This window comes from Arvicanthis niloticus, chromosome 3 (assembly GCF_011762505.2).
Source record: "Arvicanthis niloticus isolate mArvNil1 chromosome 3, mArvNil1.pat.X, whole genome shotgun sequence".
NCBI classification, from domain to species: domain Eukaryota; kingdom Metazoa; phylum Chordata; class Mammalia; order Rodentia; family Muridae; genus Arvicanthis; species Arvicanthis niloticus.
Genome location: NC_047660.1, coordinates 67,884,769 through 67,905,256, shown reverse-complemented (window position 1 = coordinate 67,905,256; position 20,488 = coordinate 67,884,769). Strand labels below are relative to the sequence as shown.

The 20,488-nt window shown below is 35.6% G+C and overlaps 1 protein-coding gene across 1 annotated transcript; it reads right to left on the bottom strand.

The window, feature by feature from the left end:
- Positions 1–375: 375 nt before the first annotated feature.
- On the bottom strand, positions 376–7,281 carry LOC117706154 (olfactory receptor 4N5). Its single transcript, XM_034499012.2, has 2 exons — positions 7,157–7,281; positions 376–1,873 (listed from the first exon to the last, which is right to left on the bottom strand). Exon 2 carries the CDS (start codon positions 1,865–1,867, stop codon positions 941–943), a length of 927 nt encoding a protein of 308 aa, XP_034354903.1. The 5' UTR covers positions 1,868–1,873; positions 7,157–7,281; the 3' UTR covers positions 376–940.
- Between the last annotated feature and the right edge of the window lie 13,207 nt (positions 7,282–20,488).

The window sequence follows — 20,488 nt, the reverse complement described above, 5'->3', positions numbered from 1 at the left end:
CTAGACAAAAGAAACGATATCCTTTGTTCATGAATTGGAAGGATCATTGTCGCTCAGATGTCTGTATTGTTGAAAATTGTTTTGAGACTCAGAATAATTGCTAGCAAAACATCAATGTAATTATTCATATAAGAGAAAAATCTCATCTTACTATGATACAATTACTATGATAATATAATAGAAATAAAAGTGAAAATTTAAGATAAATAAACTGTTTTATGATATATTCTGGTAAATATTACAACTCCATTGTTTTCTGCAAAAACTAAGTATTGTGTTCAAGGGGGAACAACACATAACACATTATATTCCATTTAATTTTATTTTATTAATCATATATATTCTTTTATACAGAATTTTCAGTATTTGTTTTAAATGAAATAGAAAACACTGGATAATCTTTATATATTTTAATTATATCATTTTAAGATTTCAATAATTAAAGCTATCTAAAAATGCTCTACAATCTTTATCTAGGTCACGTTCTGCTGCTTCTATATTTCTTAACTATATTGTAACTATTCTATTCCATTTATGTTTTTCAATTGTGCCCAGATCTTCAAATCTTTGAGTTCCTGTGCTTTTTGTGATGCTTGTTTCATAATTGTTATTTGTTTCCCCTAAATACTCTTGATTTCATTTAAATTCCACTCAAGAAACTTACTCAAAAGCTGAGGTCTAAAAATAGCAGAGCACTGATTTTAGTGAATTTTTTCTAGTTCAAAAGTTTGACTTGGCTTCATTCACTTGAATATAACCCTGGAAGACATAGAATTGTATCTGTCTCATCCACGTGATTAGAACAAAATCAGAAAACTGGAAGTACATAATATAGTATTTGCTAAAGAAGTGATTCAATGCATGAGTAATTACATAACTTAATTAATTTAAACTGTATTCTCTCTCTTTCTTTGTTTTTTTTTTTCTTTCTTTTATTCACTCAACAAATCACATACTGATTTAACAACTTTTTCATAGAAGTTTTCACTTCCTGGTTGCGAAGTGTATAAATCACCGGATTCATCAAAGGAAAGATGACCGTGTGGAAAAGAGAAACAATTTTGTCAGCTTGGAGAGCTTTGAAGGGACGGGTATAGATAAAAATGGCAGGCCCAAACATGAGAAACACAATTATAATGTGGGTGGTGCATGTAGAGATGGCTTTGTTCTTTCCCTCAGAAGAATGTCCTTTTACATGGTAGAGAATGACAGCATAGGAGGCCAGAAGTCCCAAGAAGCACAAGAGGGTAAGTAGACCACTGTTAGAAACCATCAGGAGTTCCACAGCAAAGGTATCAGTGCAGGCTAGCTTTACAACCTGTGGAACATCACAGAAAAAGTTATCCAGCTGGTTTGGCCCACAAAAGGGCAAGTTCAGGATAAGAGCCACTTGTACAATGGAATGAGCAAAGCCCCCGAGCCACAGTGCCAACAATAATGCATAACAGACTCTAGGGTTCATGAGATTGGAATAGTATAAAGGACGGCATATAGCGATGTAACGATCAAAGGCCATCACAACAAGAAGAAACATTTCTCCTGCTCCAAGAAAGTGCAGAAAGAATAGCTGAGTGATGCAGGCTTTGTAAGAAATGACTTTTTTCTCACAGAAGAAATCCACAAGCATCCTAGGAGCTACAATGAAAGAGTAGGAGGCATCTAGGAATGCCAAGTTTCCCAGAAAGAAGTAAAGTGGGGCTGTGAGTCCAGGGTCTGACCTAATGGTGAAAATGATAAGAACATTTCCAGGAAGAATTATTAGGTAGAAAACGGAAAGCACTGCGAAGACCAGGAGTTGAGTATCTTGAGACTGGGTCAGGCCAAGTAGGATGAATTCTGTTACTACTGAGCTGTTCTTGGTCTCCATCACTTCCTAATCCATAGAATAAAACATGTTATGTATTATATGTGCTTTTACTTCTGTTTCACAGTTCAAATCCACAAGAAAGCAGTGTTTGCCATAACCAGTGCACCATAGTTTAAACCACCTCTACTTACCCCTTTGTACTAGTCCTCACTAAGATACTGTTCTTTAATTTAAAAAAAACTTATTTCATATATAAGTACACTGTAGCTGTTTTCAGACACACCAAAAGAGGGCATCCCATTACAGATGGTAGTGAACCACCATGTTGTTGCTGGGAATTGAACTCACGACCTCTGGAAGAGCACTCAGTGCTTTTAACCTAGCCATCTCCCCAGCCTGATACTGTTTTTTTTTCATATATATATATATATATATATATATATATATATATATATATATATATATATAGAGAGAGAGAGAGAGAGAGAGAGAGAGAGAGATACTTCCATTCCCACTTAACTTCTTGCTTCTACATACCTGTAATTTTAGGACTATGTGCTAAATTGCACAGCTACATCAACCAGACTTTTGTTGCTTTATTTTTTTTTCTGTTAGTGGTAACTCAATTTTTTGCTAGAATATTTGCTTGGTTTTTTTTTTTTTTGCCTTCTTTATATAATCATAGAGAGAAAACTGCATTTGAAATAGTTTCTCTACTTCACTTCCTATGGCATGCATCTTTTCTGGCTCTTATTTCCTTTCTGAAATTTTAAATCGCTGGTTTCCATGATGTTGTTTTGTTGCCTGTTGAAGGTCATCTTCAACACAACAGGGTTAACTGAGGAGGGGAGAGTGTGGTTTTGATGATTGGGGTTGGTGCTAATAGCAGCAGATGGGGGTCAGCACTAGTAGAGCTGACAGGGGTGGGGAAAGACTCTCTCTCTCATGTGCACACAACACACACACACAACCACACACACACACACACTGAGCAGATGATGCAAGACCAGCTCCAATGAACAGGTTTCAACAAGCGAGCTCCTTCAATTTCATACATACTTACATACATACATACATACATACATACACACGTACAGACAGATAGACATATATGTTCCTACATTGTGTGGATGGAGCAAACCTCAGGCCAGTTTTCATACATACACTTATACACATTTTTGGTGAATGGAGAAAACTCCAATGAGTTGACTTCAACCACTTTACTTACTGACTGAGTAAAGTGGACTGAGCAAAGCTTCATTCAACAAGCAGACTCCAATCATTTTACATATATACAGATACACATACATATATAATGGGTGAATGGAGCAAACTCTAATGAGTAGGCTCCAACAACTTTATTTTTTCTTCCATAGCTTTTATATCCCAGAAAATTCTTTTAAAAAGTATAGAATTATAATGTGATTACATTTTAGTTTTCTTTTAGAAAATTACTATAAAAAACCCAGCATGTTTGCAAATACTTTTACATGGTGAAAAAACAAATAATTTCCAAGATCCCATGTATGTTTGTAATTAAGCAACTTGTTATAGATGAACAGAGTATGAACAATCACGGTAATTTTCTCAACCAGTTTATCTTACTGGCAGACAGCAACTTGATAATCAATTATTTTATTATTCATCATTAAAGGAATCAAATGAAAGTCTTAAAATACCACACATCTAAACTTTTATACAAGAAGCAGTCAGTAATTTCTATTTTAAATCCTCAGGCTGAACATGTACTCATCAGCAAATTTTCTTAAATCACATCAGGAAGCTTGGGGAAAATGTGTACAAGAAATTCATTACCTTCATCACTAGCCCAGCTTCAGCAAAAGCATCATGTCAGCCAGGGCTATAATTCTTTTTGCTTCCTGACCTTAATTAAAAAAAAAAAAACCTAGCTTAACTATTAAGACTAATATCTTTCTTTACTTCAAAATGCTACTAAGGTTTTCTACATCAGAACCACTCACAAAACTATCTTAATCCATTTTGCCTAATAATTTATTTTCCCAAATGCCTTCTAAGGATTGTGATCATTGCTGACAATCTACATTTCTAAGTTCTTTACTAGGGTGGTGATTGAATCATTAATCTGCTCCATCAGTAATTCCTAAAAACGATCAGGCACTGTAACTGTGAGTGCCAGAGATACTGCCCAGGGAAGGCTGATTCATTTGGGCACATAAAATAAAAGAACTTCTCTACATATACTTAAAAGATCTTATATTGTGCCATAATTTTATGATACTATAATTCTAAAAAAACATTTTGACAAGTCATATTTTGTGAGCCTGTATATGCTCCATTGTTGAAATCTATTCTTTAAAATACAAACTAATATTTATTAGAACAAATCAGCATAATGTGGCATACAAAATCATGTCCTTGAATGTGGGCTAAAAACAATATTATGCTACAGTTACAGATGCAAGCAAATTGGAAATAGAAATAAGCAATGAATTACTGGAGGATGTTAAAATATAAATTATCTAAAATAGTATATGTTACAAATACAATAGTCACAAATACAATTCATGTAAACTTTCCAGAATGAAACACCTACAGAGACAGAAAGTCGATAAGGTATTGGTTAGGTTGTGAACTGAAACGGAGGTTTACAATGTACATGAGAGTTTTAATATGATGAAAGTAATTTAGCAATGTGCACATTTCTTAAATATATTTATGATCAACAAATAATATATTTAAATTGTGGATCCTTATTAAATGCTGGTTATGTCAGTATGTTTAATGTTGCTACTTAATTTCAAGAGATAATTCAAAGAGGGTAGATTTTTGTTAAAAATTTGGCAGAAATTATTAATAATCTTTCCATATAAATAGAGAGAAGAAGAAAAAAATTAAAAAGTCAACTTAAAAAGACCCTAAAGAGAATTCCTGAGAAATTTTGGCACCATTGTGTATTACTACACACATACATCTAAACTTATAGATGATTATTAATGTGTGCATTTATAGCATCTGGATGTTATGGCACATGTTTGTAAATGCATGGGCACATACTTAGACACATCAATACATGTGGAGAAGTATATAGTCACAGAAATTGTAAGTGCAAACAAACTGAATGAGGAAAAATATTTTCTTTGATTCTCTTTGAACTCATTGAAGAGCTTCTTTGTCAATTGTGTCTGTACATCTGCTGACCATGTATGCCACACTGCAAGTAAAATCTCTCCAAAAACTAAGCTCAGAGCCCTCTTTCCTATTTATACATTGTGAAATCACAACACTGATACACAGTTAGTCTTCTAACTCTTCCCTACATTTAGAATTCGAAAACCTAAGCATTAGTGAGAGGAGCCCCCTGTTGCCTATCATATGGAGATCTGTGTTACTCAATGTCTTAGCCAACCTCTTCTCTTCTTTTGTTCCCATTTGTTTCAGTGATTCTCAAATTGTGCTGTTCCCAGTAATTGAAAATAGGAGTGGAACACATGGGCATTTTTCTGTATAAAATATGTTCTAAGGAGAGAAGTCTGAAACAGTATCCTGCAGACAAATGAGTGTTTTATTCCAGTCAACTGAGATGATAAAGGATTGCTAGTGTAGAGTAAGATGGAAGCCTCAATTTTTTTGCAGTTTCAAAATTTGCTTGTTTCAACTGATTAAACAACAGCAAATACATTTGGCATTGAAAATACACATGCAGAAGATACAACATTCTCCCCTTATTCTCAGAGTTCATTCACATAGGCACTGTCAGGCAACACAGCATGCAATCATTTCCAAAGCTAAAGATGCAGGAACAAGCTTTCTATGTAGCTGTTCACTTCCTCTCCTTCTCTATCATCTTTATGGTTTTACTCACAGTCCTTCCTTTTTTTATTTGATTCTTGATATCTCTGATTTTAATTCTTGTACTCTTTTATATGTGTTTTTGATTTCATTGTTTATCTTTATTTTTCTTGCAATGAATCCCTCTAATTTTTCTGTCCCTTTGTTATTTTCTCTGTACCTCTCATTTCCCCATACTCTTTGAGTTAGTAGTTTTTGCTTTGTTCTCTACACTTACCAGCTAGTTCAAATAATAATAATTAGTTATAAAAGAGGTTGCCAGCGTGAAAAAGAGCAAAGAAAGTTTGGGGAAAGAAAAGTGAAAGTGAAATGATGTAGTTATATTTTACTGTCAAAAATAAAATAATTAATTAAAATTTCACACACACACACACACACACACACACACACACACACACACACACACACACACAATCTTCCTCTGAGTATTATAAGGTCTGGATCACTTTACCAATTGCAATGAATGGTGAGCACAGTAAAGACTTACCAAGTGTCTAATTTGTTGGATGTATTAATAATTGGAAATGTTTATCACACTTGTCAATGCTGAACCTTTACTTCTGAATTTTATCTTTTGAAATATTTTCATCTAAATGACTCATGAATCACTTGCCATTCTCTTCCATGGTTTTTCTCTCTCTAACTCATCTTGGAACAACTGATTTTCTTTTTTTCTAGTTATTATTTTTGCTAAATAACATGTTATATCTGTAATTTAGTCACTATACAATTTTAGAATAGAAATGACTTTTTTAAAAGTATGCAGTTACATCTAAGGAGGAGAATAAATTTATCTGCTTTTCTCAAAAGTAGAGAGTATTATGCTAAAATAACTTGATTAGCAGTCAGTGTCTAAACTGACCTAAGAAAGGACTCAGTGATTAGATAAATTACGCTACAGTATGATAAGTAGATATGTTGGTGGAGTGTCTCTGCTAGCCCTGGTGTTGCCCTCAGGGTCTCAGACAGATTTATGCAAAAATGTAATTGTTTAACTAAATTACTCTTTCTGAATTTCAGTTTTCCAACTTTGATTCTTGTATTGTTCTATGCTAGGATCACTGTACAAAACAAGAAACAACTCATCTAAGCAGGGGTACAAGGTGGTTTGCAAGCTCAGTGTCAGTGAAGTTTGTTGTAAGACTAAGCTCACTTATATTTTCTTATATAAAGTGATGCCAACCTCTTTATTTATTTTATTTTAGTTCAGTATTGAGTAAGATCCATAATTTATATTAGATTCAAATTGAAATTAAGCATGGGGATACCAAAGGTATTCTTGTTTCCACTTGTTTCAAATAAAATATTAGCTTCTTTAACTGGGAATCGGATGTTGCAGGTGCATTATTTAGTGAGAGGGTAGGAAATAGTACACAGCTGAATTTACTGCTCAGTCATACTCTGTGTCAACAGCATTGACCTGCTCTCATGAATTTCATTGCAAAAGTGAAATTCCCAGAAAAATATTGTTTTCCCATTCCTTATTTATATATAAGTATAAATACAAGAAAATTTCACCTTAGTTGCAGTCCAATATTTTCAAACAAGTAGCTATCCTTTTCCATCCGAGGGAAAAGATTAACTAATCATGTAAAAGTTTGCTTTAAATATGTTTTTTCATATTGGTGACTCTTTAGGTTGTGAAATCTCCTCCTCAAATTTGAGATGCAAAACAAAACACACTTGGGGACTTTATTAGCACTTGTTTAATACAAAAGGGAATTAATTGGACAACAACTCAACCAGGTACAACAATCACAGGTACATTTTATGTACTATACAGTCAAGGAAGATGGCATCTTAGATATCACTGATCATAACATGGTTTTAAGTTTTCCAGTTATCAAAGTCAACTATAATGGTATAACACTTAAGTTTACAAGGGAAAAAACCCAAAATATCCACGTGCATAATAATTTCCATTCATGTTTACAAAGAAGTTAATTAATAAGGTTCAGTCAGTAATAAGTATACTGGAATATGCACATATTAGGTGACAAGACAAAGAATGTATTGTGTACCATGTTTCAATTTTTTAAGAAATAATGTTCTTTACAATAGTGATTACAATCCAGTTCCTCTTGGAATGACATCTTATATAAAAAAATAAATTATTTATTTTAATATTTGTATTAATTTATGTTAATTTTGTTTTAAAAATATATTTCCATTAACCTTGGGATGCAAGATTCATCTGGTTCTCTTTCTCAGTTAAAGATGACTGAATATTTTGTTTTTTCCTGCTTGATTTCAGTATTTTTTTTTTTGTCCTATTGGTTCTTTGTGATTTTGGTTTTTTTTTTTTTTGTTGTTGTTGTTGTTTTAAAGTTTTTGATTCTTGTCTCTTGGTCTCTTGGTGTGTGTGTGTGTTAGAGAAAGAGAGAGAGAGAGAGAAAAAGAGAGAGAGAGAGAGAAAGAGAGAGAGAGAGCTAGGGATATAGGGAGGATCTGAGATGTGTTGTGGAAGAGAAAACATGATCAATATATTTATTAATAATAATTTTCCCTGTTATTTTTCTTATTAATTTAAATAAATTTAAATTTTGGTAAGTGTTTTGAAGTAAATAAATCTAAATTTAGCTTTACAAAATTAATGCATTATATTCACGTATGCCTTTATTTAAATTTTTGTCCAGTTTAGCCAAAGGTGTAATAATATTTAAAAGTGAATTTAAAACATTAGTACAACAGGTTCATTTTTATCATGTTTTATTTTTCCTTGCAGAGATTGTGTTGAAACACATAACATTTCTCTGCTGAAAATAAATAATGTTATATGTATATCACTATTGTTATGTGAAAACACATGAAATGAATACTCAGAAATACAGAAACAGAAACACAGGAAAACTGGAATGAAAGAGCAAAAGAAACACAAGGACAGACAAATAAAAAACAAATACTCAGAGCCACCCTGGTGACCTGTCCTGGGAACAAGTGTCCCTGCTACCTTCCTACAGAACACTGTCTTAGTGCTGCAAACCACAGCTTGTGCTATGAACCCCATTCTCTCACTTCAAGAACTCTTGATCCTCCCCATCTCCATCTGGGGAACTTAAACTACTACTCCATTTCATGAACTTCATACTACGTGTGTGTGTGTGTGTGTGTGTGTGTGTGTGTGTGTGTATGTGTGTGTGTGTGTATGTGTGTGTGTGTATGTGTGTGTGTGTGTGTGTGTGTGTGTGTGTGTGTGTGTGTGTGTGTACATATCTATGTATGTATCAGCATGTACCTTCCAGGCCCTTTCCCTGAGCTCCAGCTTGCATTGCTAACTGCACTCACTCACCACACTAAGGGCCTTGGGCTGCTCCCATCCCTAACCTGGGAACCTAGATTCCTCCCCTAGTATTCTCCACTCATTCTAACCAGCTCCATTGTCTTCAGTTTTCTGTGTTTTTCTTATATCTGTTTGGACACTTTCCTCTTAATTTGGAAAAGTTTTCTTCTACATGCTTATTAAAGATCTCGTTTATGCTGTTGATCTGGTATTATTCGCTCTCATTTATGCCTACAATTTGAAGGCTTGATCTTTTCATGGTATATATCATTTCCTGTATATTTCTTCTCTATGTTTAACTTTTTTCATTTTATTTGCTTATTTATCTATATCTTACATTATCTTGAATTTTTTTATATTCTCTCTTCTGTTAGATCATTCCATTTGCAAAACAAATTCCTTGAGTTTTATGGCCAATTTATTGGGTTTTCAGCTCCATTTTTGTTTCACCTTGAGTCTTCTTTAATGTTTCTGTCTCTTCACTGAACTCAATTTTCAGATCCTGTATTGTCTTTGTCACTTCCATCAGACTTGTGTTTGTTTGTTCTTGGCACTACTCTGGCATTTATTTTCCTTACTTTCTTGTCCTTAATTTTATTAGTCTGTTTTCTTGTGTCTTCCTTAATCACCTTGATTTTTTGATGAAGTTAAATGACTGTTCTTTTAAATTCTGTGGCCTGGGTTTACCTGCATGATTCAACTTGACAAACATTTTATTGTCTTGTGAGTTTTGAGGGTAGAAAGATTCCTAACCTTCAATTTTTACATTGTTTGTAGTTTTGCAATAAGATCTGGGCATATAAACATCATTGGATAGATCAGCTTGGGAATGAACACAGGGTATGTGGGCCAAATTTAGTGTAAAGGTCAGATATGGCTTTCATGGAATGAAGTCTCATGTACATGGGGAGCTCTGCTTACATGCAAGATGTGTAACTTAGTCTAATCCTGGTGGTTTGGGGGTAGATCTCAGAGCTTATGAGGGTGAACTGAGGCAGAATCAAGCTGACATACCCATCCAGACCCTCAATGTGCAGGGCATGGCAGTATAGAGTTAAATGTGGCATAGGAAAACCTGTGAGTTTTCTGTAAGCATGGGAGATCTCTGAAGAAGCCTAGAGTTTTGGGAAGCAAAGCCAGTTGTAGCCAGACTATGCAGGTGATTAGGTATGCTACCCAGGTTCCAGCTATTGAATTAGGCAAAATTTGTGGAGGGAACACCAAGTATCCTTACTGGGACAAATCATAATGAGTGATTTTCAGATCATTCTTTTTTAAATTTAGTCAAAACTACATTTATTGGATAAAGGCAGAAAATATCACCTTTATCTTATTTTTTTTTTTTTTGCCAAAATTTTGTAGGACAATCTCTTTTCAGGTGCTAATATTCTTTCTTTCTGAAAACTCTTGAACTGGGCCTTCACAGTCCACATAGCTCTTAACACTACTGTCGCCGGGTGGTGGTGGCACATGCCTTTAATCCCAGCACTTGGGAGGCAGAGGCAGGTTGATTTCTGAGTTCGAGGCCAGCCTGGTCTATAGAGTGAGTTCCAGGGCAGCCAGGGCTACACAGAGAAATCCTGTCTTGAAAAAACCAAAAAAACAAAAACAAAAAAAAAAACAAAAAAAGCCAAAACACTACTGTCTTCCAAGCTTCTATGAGAAGAGCCAATTAAATACTACTTACAGTGTTCAATTGATTTATTTTTTAATAGTTTATTTATTTTTTAAATGTACATTTGGTGTTTGGCCTACATGTATATCTGTGTGAGTGTGTTGGAGTTTCTGGAACTGGAGTTATAGACAGTTATAAGCTGCCATGTGGATGCTGAGAATTGAACCTGGATCTTCTTTAAGAGGTGCTGAGCCATCTCTCCAGCCCCTCAACTGATTTTTAATTGATAATTTTATTACCTTTCACATTATTCCAAAAACAATAACAATAAAATACATGTGCAGGTATGACATAGAAACACCCCACAATTCTGATACAAACTGTATATTAGTTACTATTCTATTGTTATGATACAACATCATGGCCAAGGAAACTTATAAAAGGAAGGCTTTATTTGTCTATTTGTGTTATGGTTCCAGAACATTAAGAGGCCATTCGAGTGGGGAAATGTGGCAGCCAATATCAGACATGATGACTGGAGCAGAAGCTGAAGGCTCACATCTATAATAATATGCAGAAAAACAGAGAGAGCAGGCTTGGGAATGACACAGGTCTTTAAACATGTATCCAATGATATGATCTCCAGCAAGGTTACACTTCCTAAACCTCTAAAATAACACCACAAACTAGGAACAAAGTACTCATATGCACAAGAATATAGAGGCATCTCCTTCAGTCCACCATGTCATGTATTTATTTTGTGGCTAATGTAAATGGGCTTATTTCATTTACTTCTTTTTCACTTGTCCAATTTAGTAGAAAATAAATTTTCATGATATGTTCTTATGATAGTCTGGACTTCATTTTAATCTGTTTTAATGTCTCCAATTTTAATGTGTGTTCTTTCTCTCCTTTTCCTTATTTTTGGCTGAGGATTTGTCAATTTTATTTATCTTTTCAAAGAAGTAATTCAATATTTTATGTGTTTATTTGTGTTTATTTATATCTGTTCCATTAGCTTCTGCCACAATTTTGGTTGTTACTTCCTGTCTGCTAGTTTTCAGTTTAGTTGAGCTTTGAGTTGAATTTAGGTTTTCTGAGTCTTAATATGTATCATATTTACATATTTGTCATCTATCGAATGTTTGATATAGACACTTAGTGCTATAAATGTTCATTTTAGGATTTCCATCTTGTTTCCTACATATTTCAGTAAATTGTGTCATCTATTTTATTCAGTTATAGCTTCTTTTTCTTATTTGTTTATTTATTTATTTACACTCCAGAGTTTATTTTTTTCTCCATCTTCACCCTCCAATGGTTCCATATCCCATATCTCCAATCCATACCCTTGTCTCCACAAGGCTGTTCCTACCCACAAACCCCCAGCCCACCTGACCTCTAAACTCCCTGGGGCCTCCAGTCTCTTGAGGGTTAGATGCATCATCTCTTTTGTTGTTATTGTTGTTGTTGTAAGTCAATGCTCAAATATTTATTTATTTATTTATTTATTTTCACTCCTGATTTTATTTCCCCCTCCCCAACCATCCTTCGACTGTTCCACATCCCATACCTCCGACCCACCTAGTGTCTCCATGAAGCTGTTCCCATTCCCCAACCCCCACCCCACCTGACCTCTAAACTCCCTAGGGCTTCCAGTCTTTTGAGGGTTAGGTGCGTCATCTCTGTTTGAACACAGACCCTGCAGTCCTTTGCTGTATATGTGTTGGGAAACTCATATCATCAGGTATATCCTTCTTTTTGGTGATCTAGTGTTTGAGAGATCTCAGGGTCCAGGTTAATTGAGACTGCTGGTCCTCCTACAGGGTTGCCATCCTACTCAGCTTCTTTCAGCCTTTCCCTAATTCAACCACAGGGGTTAGCAGTTTTTATCCTTTGTTGGGTGCAAATATATGCATTTGACTCAGCTGCTTGTTGGGTCTTTTGGAGGGCAGTCATGATAGGTCTTTTTGTGAGTGCTCCATAGCCTCAGTAATAATGTCAGTCCTTAGGACCTCCCCTTGAGCTGAATCCCACTTTGGGCCCATCTCTGGAGCTTCTTTTCCTCAAGCTCCTCTCCATTTCCATCCCTGTAATTCTTTCAAACAGGAACAATTATGGATCAGAGTTTTGACTGTGGGATGGCAACCCCCTCGCTCATTTGATGCCTTGTCTTCTTGCTGGAGGTGGGGGTCTATAAGTTCCTTCTCTCTACTGTCATCTAAGATTCCTCCCTTTGAGTCCTCAAAGTTCCTCACCTCCCAGGTCTCTGTTACATTCTGGAGGGTCCCCCCAACTGCCTACCTCCCTAGGTTGCCTATTTCCATTCTTGCTGCTGACCCTCAGGGCTTTAGTCCTTTTCCCTCACTCAATACCAGATCAGGTTTCCCCCTCCTACTGACCTCTGGCCATCCCCCCAGGTCCCTCTCTTCTTGTGATTGCTTTCTTCTTCCTCCCCAGTGGGACTGAGGTGTCCTCACTTGGGCCCTTCATCTTGTTAACCTTTTTGAGTTCTGTGGATTATATCTTGGGTATTCTGTACTTTTTTTTTTTTTTTTTTTTTTTTTTTTTTTTTTTTTTTTTGCTAATATCCACTTATTAGTGAGTACATACCATGCATGTCCTTTTCGGTCTGAGTTACCTCACTCAGGATGATATTTTCTAGTTCCATCCATTTGCCTGCAAAACTCATGATGTCCTCCTTCTTAATAGCTGAGTAGTATTCCATTATGTAAATGAACCACATTTTCTGTATTCATTCTTCTGTCATGGAACATCTAGGTTGTTTCCAGCTTATTGCTATAACAAATACCGTCACTATGAACACAGTGGAACATATGCCCCTCTGGCATGGTGAGGCATCTTTTGGGTATATTCAAAAGAGTGATATTGCTGAGTCTTCAGGTGGATCTATTTTTAAAAACATTTTATTAATTCTTTGTGAGTTTCACATCGTGCACCCCAGTTCCACTCCTCTCCTATCCCCCCATATCTGCCCTTTGCCCTTGAACCTCCCCCAAATAAAACACAAACAATAAAACACAGAAAATATCTCATCATGGAAGCTGTAGTATGTCACAGTGTATCCCTCAGTATACCCCTTTGTTTACACAGTTTCACTTGCAAATATTCATTACAACCAGTCATTCATTGGTCTTGCTTGGGATATCTGGTTTCTGTGACACCACCAATATTGGATCCCCATCAAAACTTCTCCAGACTATCCTGTTGCCCTGTGTCATAGAGATCCTGCAGCTTTGGAACAGCTGTAATGTTTTTTTATGCATCTCAAGCATTCACAGATGACATAGATTTGGGTGTGGGCCTGGGTGGTAGCTGAGCTAGTCAGCCTGCCTGCTCTCCCTTATCTGCACCACCAGGATGAACTCACCAGCACAGTTCTGGCTAGGCCAATTAGGGGCAGGAAGTAGGATCAGCTCTCCTGTTCTCATGCTCCTGGACCAGTTCTCTCAACTGTCACATGTGGCAATGGTTGTGGTGGGGCTTCACTCCAACATTCATGCAATCTAACTTGAGATGTTAGAGGCAGTACTCCCACAAGATATAGAAGAGAGAATCTCAGGTGCAGAAGATACCATAAAAATATTGACACAACTGTCAAAGAAAAATGCAAAATGAAAAAGTTCTTAACACAAAACATCCCGGAAATTCAGGACACAATGAGAAGACCAAATCTAAGGATAATAGATATAGATGAGAGTGAAGATTCCCAACTTAAAGGGCCAATAAATATCTTCAACAAAATTATAGAAGAAAACTTCCCTAATCTAAAGAATGAGATGGCCATAAACATACAAGAAGCCTATTGAACGCCAAATAGACTAGACCAGAAAAGAAATACCTCCCGTCACATAATAATCAAAACACCAAGTGCACAAAATAAAGAAAGAATATTAAAAGCAGTCAGGGAGAAAGATCAAGTAAAATAGAAAGGCAGACCTATAAGAATCACATCAGACTTCTTGCCAGATACTATAAAAGCCAGAAGATCCTGGACTGATATCATACAAAAGCTAAGAGAACACAAATGCCAGCCCAGGCTACTATACCCAGCAAAACTTTCAATTATCATAGATTGGGAAACCAAGATACTCCATGACAAAACCAAATTTACACAATATCTTTCCACAAACCCAGCACTACAAAGGATAATAGAGAAAAAAAACTCTAATTCAAGAAGGGAAATTATACCCTAGAAAGAGCAAGAAGATAATCTTCTTCCAACAAATCCAAAAGAAGATAGCCACACAAACATAATGCCACTGTTAATAACAAAAATAACAAGAAGCAACAATCTCCTTTCCTTACTATCTCTTAACACCAATGTACTCAATTTCCCAATAAAAAGACCTAGACTAAGTGGGTGGATATGTAAACAGGACCCACCATTTTGCTGCATACAGGAAACACACCTCAGTGATAAAGACAGACACTACCTTAGAGTGAAAGACTGAAAAACAATTTTTCAAGCAAATGGTTCTAAGAAACAAGCTGGAGTAGCCATTCTAACATGGAATAAAATCAATTTTCAACTTAAAGCTATCAAAAAGGATAAGGAAGGACATTTTATATTCTTCAAAGGAAAAGTTAACCAAAATGAACTCTCAATTCTGAACATCTATGTGCCAAATGCAAGAGCACCCACTTTCATTAAAGAAACCTTACTAAAGCTCAAAGTGCACATTGCACCTCACACAATAATAGTGGGAGACTTCAACACCCCACTCTCAGCAATGGACAGAGATCATGGAAACAGAAACTAAACAGAGATATGATGAAATTAATAGTAGTTATGAACCAAATGGATTTAACAGTTATCTATAGAATGTTTCATCCAAAAACAAGAGTATACCTTTTTCTCAGTACCTCATGATCCTTTCTGCAAAATAGACCATATAATTGGTCACAAAACAGGCCTCAAGAGATACAAGAAAATTGAAATAATCCCATGCATCCTATCAGATCACCATGGACTAAGGGTGGTCTTCAATAATGACAAAAACAATAGAAAGCCCACATACATGTGGAAACTGAAAAATGCTCTATTCAGTGATAACTTAGTCAGGAAAGAAATAAAGAAAGAAATTAAAGACTTTTTAGAATTTAATGAAAATGTAGACACATCATATTAAAACTTGTGAGACACAAGGAAAGCAGTGCTAAGAGAAAAACTCATAGCTCTAAGTGCCTCCAAAAAGAAACTGGAGAGAGCATACACTAGCAGCTTAACAACATACATGAAAGCTCTAGAGCAAAGAGAAGCAAACACACAAAGAAGGGCTGAAATCAACCAAGTAGAAACAAAAAGAACTATACAAAGAATCAATATAACCAGGAGCTGCTTCTCTGAGAAAATCAACAAGATAGATAAATCCTTAGCCAGACAAATCAGAGGGCAGAGAGACAGTATCTAAATTAATAAAATCAGAACTGATAAGGGTGACATAACAACAGAAACTGACGAAATTTAAAAAGTCATCAGATCATAGTACAAAAGCCTATACTCAACAAAATTGAAAAATCTAAATGAAATGGACAATTTTCTAGACAAATACCAGTTACCAGAGTTAAATTAGGCTGTGATAAAGCATCTAAACAATTCCATAACCCTGAAAGAAATAGAAGCAGTTATTAAAAGTCTTCCCACCAAAAAAAGTACGAGACCAGACAATTTTCGTGCAGAGTTCTATTAGACCATCAAAGAAGACTCAATACCAAATCTCTATAAACTGTTTCACAAAATAGAAACAGAAGGAACACTACCTAATTCATTCAATGAAGCCACAGTTACATACCTAAACCATGCAAAGAACCAAATAAGAAAGAGAAGTTAAGATCAATCTCCCTTTATGAATATCAATGCAAAATATTCAATAAAATTGGTGCAAAGCAAATCCAAGAACACATCAAATCTTTCAGATTCTATTTTTTGGAATAGTTAGATAAGAATTGGTATTAGATCTTCTTTGAAGTTCTGATAGAATTATACACTAAAACCAGCTGGTCCTGAGCTTTTAGTGGTAGAGAGACTTTTAATGACTGCTGCTATTTCTTTATGGAATATGGAACTCTTTAGATATTTTATCTGCTCCTGATTTAACTTTACACCTGGTATCTGTCTAGAAAATTATCCATTTCATCCAGATTTCCAGATTTGTTGAATATAGGCTTTTGTAGTAGGATCTTTTGTAGTAGGATAATATTGTTGAGGATATTTACTGGCTCTTTATGTTGGGAATCTTCACTCTCTTCTATACCTATTATCCTTAGAGTTGGTCTTCTCATTGTGTCCTGAATATTCTGGATGTTTGGGTTAGGAGATTTTTGCATTTTTCATTTTCTTTGACAGTTGTGTCAATGTTTTCTATAGCATCTTCTGCACTTGATAGTCTCTTTTCTATCTCTTGTATTCTGTTTGTTATGCTTACATTTATGTCTCCTGATATCTTTCCTAGGTTTTCTATTTCCAGGGTAGTCTCCCTTTGTGATTTCTTTATTGTTTCTATGCCAGGAGCCTCCTGGTCCAGAGAGGGTAGTGGCAGGGCACAGATTAAGACTCTAGTGATGGCTTCAAAGTCTGAGGGTCTCAGGGCTTTCTGGCTCTCTGACCTATACTGCAATGCTGATGATAACTTCTAAAAGGTCTGAAAAACTTCTTCTGAGGGTAAAAGACCTATAGCCAAACAGCAGAGGATTAGGCAATGTGGCCTTTGTTCCATCTCAGCAAGAACTGCTGGGCTCTAACTTATGCTTGCTAGTCTGAGGTCTAAAGAAGAAAAAGACACTTAGAGAAGTTATTATAGAGTATATTACTAAGTGTAAAAAGTTTACTATGAAAGCTATCTAAGGGGAAAAGGAGAAAGGTCCTAAGTGGGGAAAAGGAAAAAATTCTAACAAAGGAAAATATTCTAAGGAAAAAAATTCTAGGCAGGGGAAAAGGAAGGGAAAGAATGAACGACTATGACTCTTTGTCTTTCATTTCAGTACTTATACATCTTTCAGAGTACATGATCACATGTTACAAAGTTTATCACAAGTTTACACCAAAAATCAAATCATAAATTGAAATAGAAGTTTACAACAGAGAATGTTTACATGCATATCCATTAGAAGTAATTATCTGGCTAAACATCCATTACCTGTCTAGCTCCACAGGTTCACTGAAGGTTTAAAACTATAACTAAGAAGTTAGTAAAGTTTTGTATAGATAAACCCAGGCAATATTTTATCTTCTGTCCTAGCACCTATAATAAATTGTTAGTTCTCTTTTAATGACCTTTGGTTATTGTTTTACAACCTCTTGAAATGTGCTCTGAATAGAAGAAAGTCTGGTTACTGTCTAAGAGCAATTAACTGATGACATTTGGGAGACTGGCAGAGTTCTCATTGCAGTTTTGACTATCAGAAAAGGACCCAATAGCAGTCCTGTTATAAAAGAGCTTAATAATCTTTGATATAATTTTAGCAATTGTTACAGGATCATCATTAAGACTTAAGAAGTCATCTATTTGTCTATATAGCATCACTACAAGACAGTACATCTTCATGGATCTGTAGAGATCTGCTCCAAAGGGGTGTGCTATAGCTTAGTGATTGTTATATTTGTTTAATAATAATAATAATAGAAAATGCATATTAATAGCAGGAATCTTTACTAAAGTCCCTTATAGCCTTGCTGAATAAGGGCTCACTTGTCACAGATTATATAATAATCCAAAGCAAGCCATTTCAGGATGATCTCCTGCTAATTATTAGCATGTGCCATTATGGCTCCTGACATTACTACTTCCATTTTAGATCCTGTATGGTGTTGTTCAATTCCTTCACCTGTTTGGTTGTATTTTCTTGTAATTTTTAAAGGTATTTTTGTGTTTCATTTTTAAGAATTTCTACCTGTTCACCTGTATTATCCTGTATTTCTTTAAAGGACTTATTTAAGTTATGTCTATCTTAAAGTCCTCTATCATCAACATGAGAAGTGAATTTAAATCTTTATCTTGCTTTTCTGATGTGATGTGGTATACAGGACTTGCTATGGTGGGATAACTGTGTTCTGATGATGCCAAGTAACCTTAGTTTCTGTTGCTCATGTTCTCGTGTTTGCCTTTCACCATCTGGTTATCTTTAGTGCTACCTTCACTCACTGTCTCTGATAGGAGCCTGTCTGTCCTGTTATCTTGATTGGGTCAGAACTCCTCAGAGTCCTTCTGTCTTTGTAATCCTGTGATCCTGAGATCCTAGGTGTAAGAGCTCCTGGGCATCAGGCTGACTCTGGGATCCTGAAATCCTATGATCCTTGGCATGTTAAAGTCCTGGGGGTTAAGCTGCCTCATAGAGGAAGCATGTTAGAGCTCCTAGGAGTCCAGGTTCCTCTGGGTGTTGTGGGATTGGTTGCATAGCTAGCTCCCAAGGTCTGCTCAGGGTACCAGATTAGACAGGAAAAAACCTGTGCCAATGGGTCAGGATATGATGTCTTCATGTAGCAGACCAGCTAGGAGTCTTCCCCAGCAGAAAGGACCAGGAAGAAGCCAAATGGCTTATTTCAACACTGGGTCTGGGACCTGAATTGAGAGTTCTCAAAAGAAAAAAGAAAGCCAATTCATAGCTCAAAATTCATCCACCATCTCTAGAAATTGGGGAAAACAAAATCAAAACAACTTTGAAATTTCAATTTACCCTAGTCAGAGTTGCATAGATCATGGGAACAGAGACAATAGACGTTAGAGGACATGCAGAAAATAAGGATTCCTTATTCACTTTAGGTAGGATTACAAATGTGTCTAGCCATTAAGAATATCAGTATAGAGATTTCTCAAAAGACAAAAATTATCTACCATAAGATTTAGCTATACAACTCCTTGGCATATGCCCAAACATACTCATTTATATTCTTTCCTCAACAATTAACAATATTTAGGAAATGTAAACAACCTAAAAGCTTTTAGCCAATGAACAGATAATAAAAATATGGTTCATCTACACTACATGGAATGCATATTCCATGATAAGTAAGGAAGGCTTTTTTGTCAGAACAACCTAAGACAGGCCTTGGTATTCTGATAAAAGCTTGCAAGTACTGGAAGAAGTGAGTCAGGCTTTATGTAGAAGCAAGAGGGTAGTGGGCTTGATTATTGCTGGTATAACAGCTTTAATTACATTAATTGCTAGCACCACTGCTTCTACAATTGCTTTGACACAAGAAGTTAAAACAGCTACTTTTGTTAATAATTTAGCAAAAAAAATACTAATGTGTTGAATATACAAGAGGATTTAGATAGGCTTTTGGAACAATATATTGATGCTCTTTATCCTATTCAAATTATTAAAAGGAGGTTCAGAGTTTAAGAGTAAGGAGCCATCTTGAGTGTCATGCCAAATATCTTTGAATTCATGTTAGTTCTAAAATTTACAGTGGTAGTCATTATAATTAGAAAAAAAGTTTAAAGACAGTTGTAGTGTATTTGACATAATTCTAACACCTCTCTGGATGTTTAAACATTGCATAGTGAGCTTATGAATTTCAAGAATGCTGCTCTCCTGAGTGTTGTGGCAGATACTGCTGATAAAATTACCCATGGCCTGAGATCACTATTTCTTTTTTGGTCAAACTTTAAGAATGATCCATTTTTTGTCCTGGAATACTTTTATTCCTGTGCATTGTGTTAAAGGTTGTCTTTAACAGGATCAACATGTTGGCAGCCAAAGTATATGACTTGAAACCTGGCAAGACAAGGACGGGTAAGATTCTGCACAGAGCCTTACCAACCTAAGATAGAAGTGAATTGCTTTTGATAATGCATATTCCATGATGGGTAAGGAAGGCATTCTTGGCAGAATGACCTAAGACAGGCTCAGTCTTGTTTATGAAATAAAAAAGAGGGGAGGAAGGCAGAAAGCTTTTGGGGCTGCTTGGCAAGAATCTGACATTGGCCAA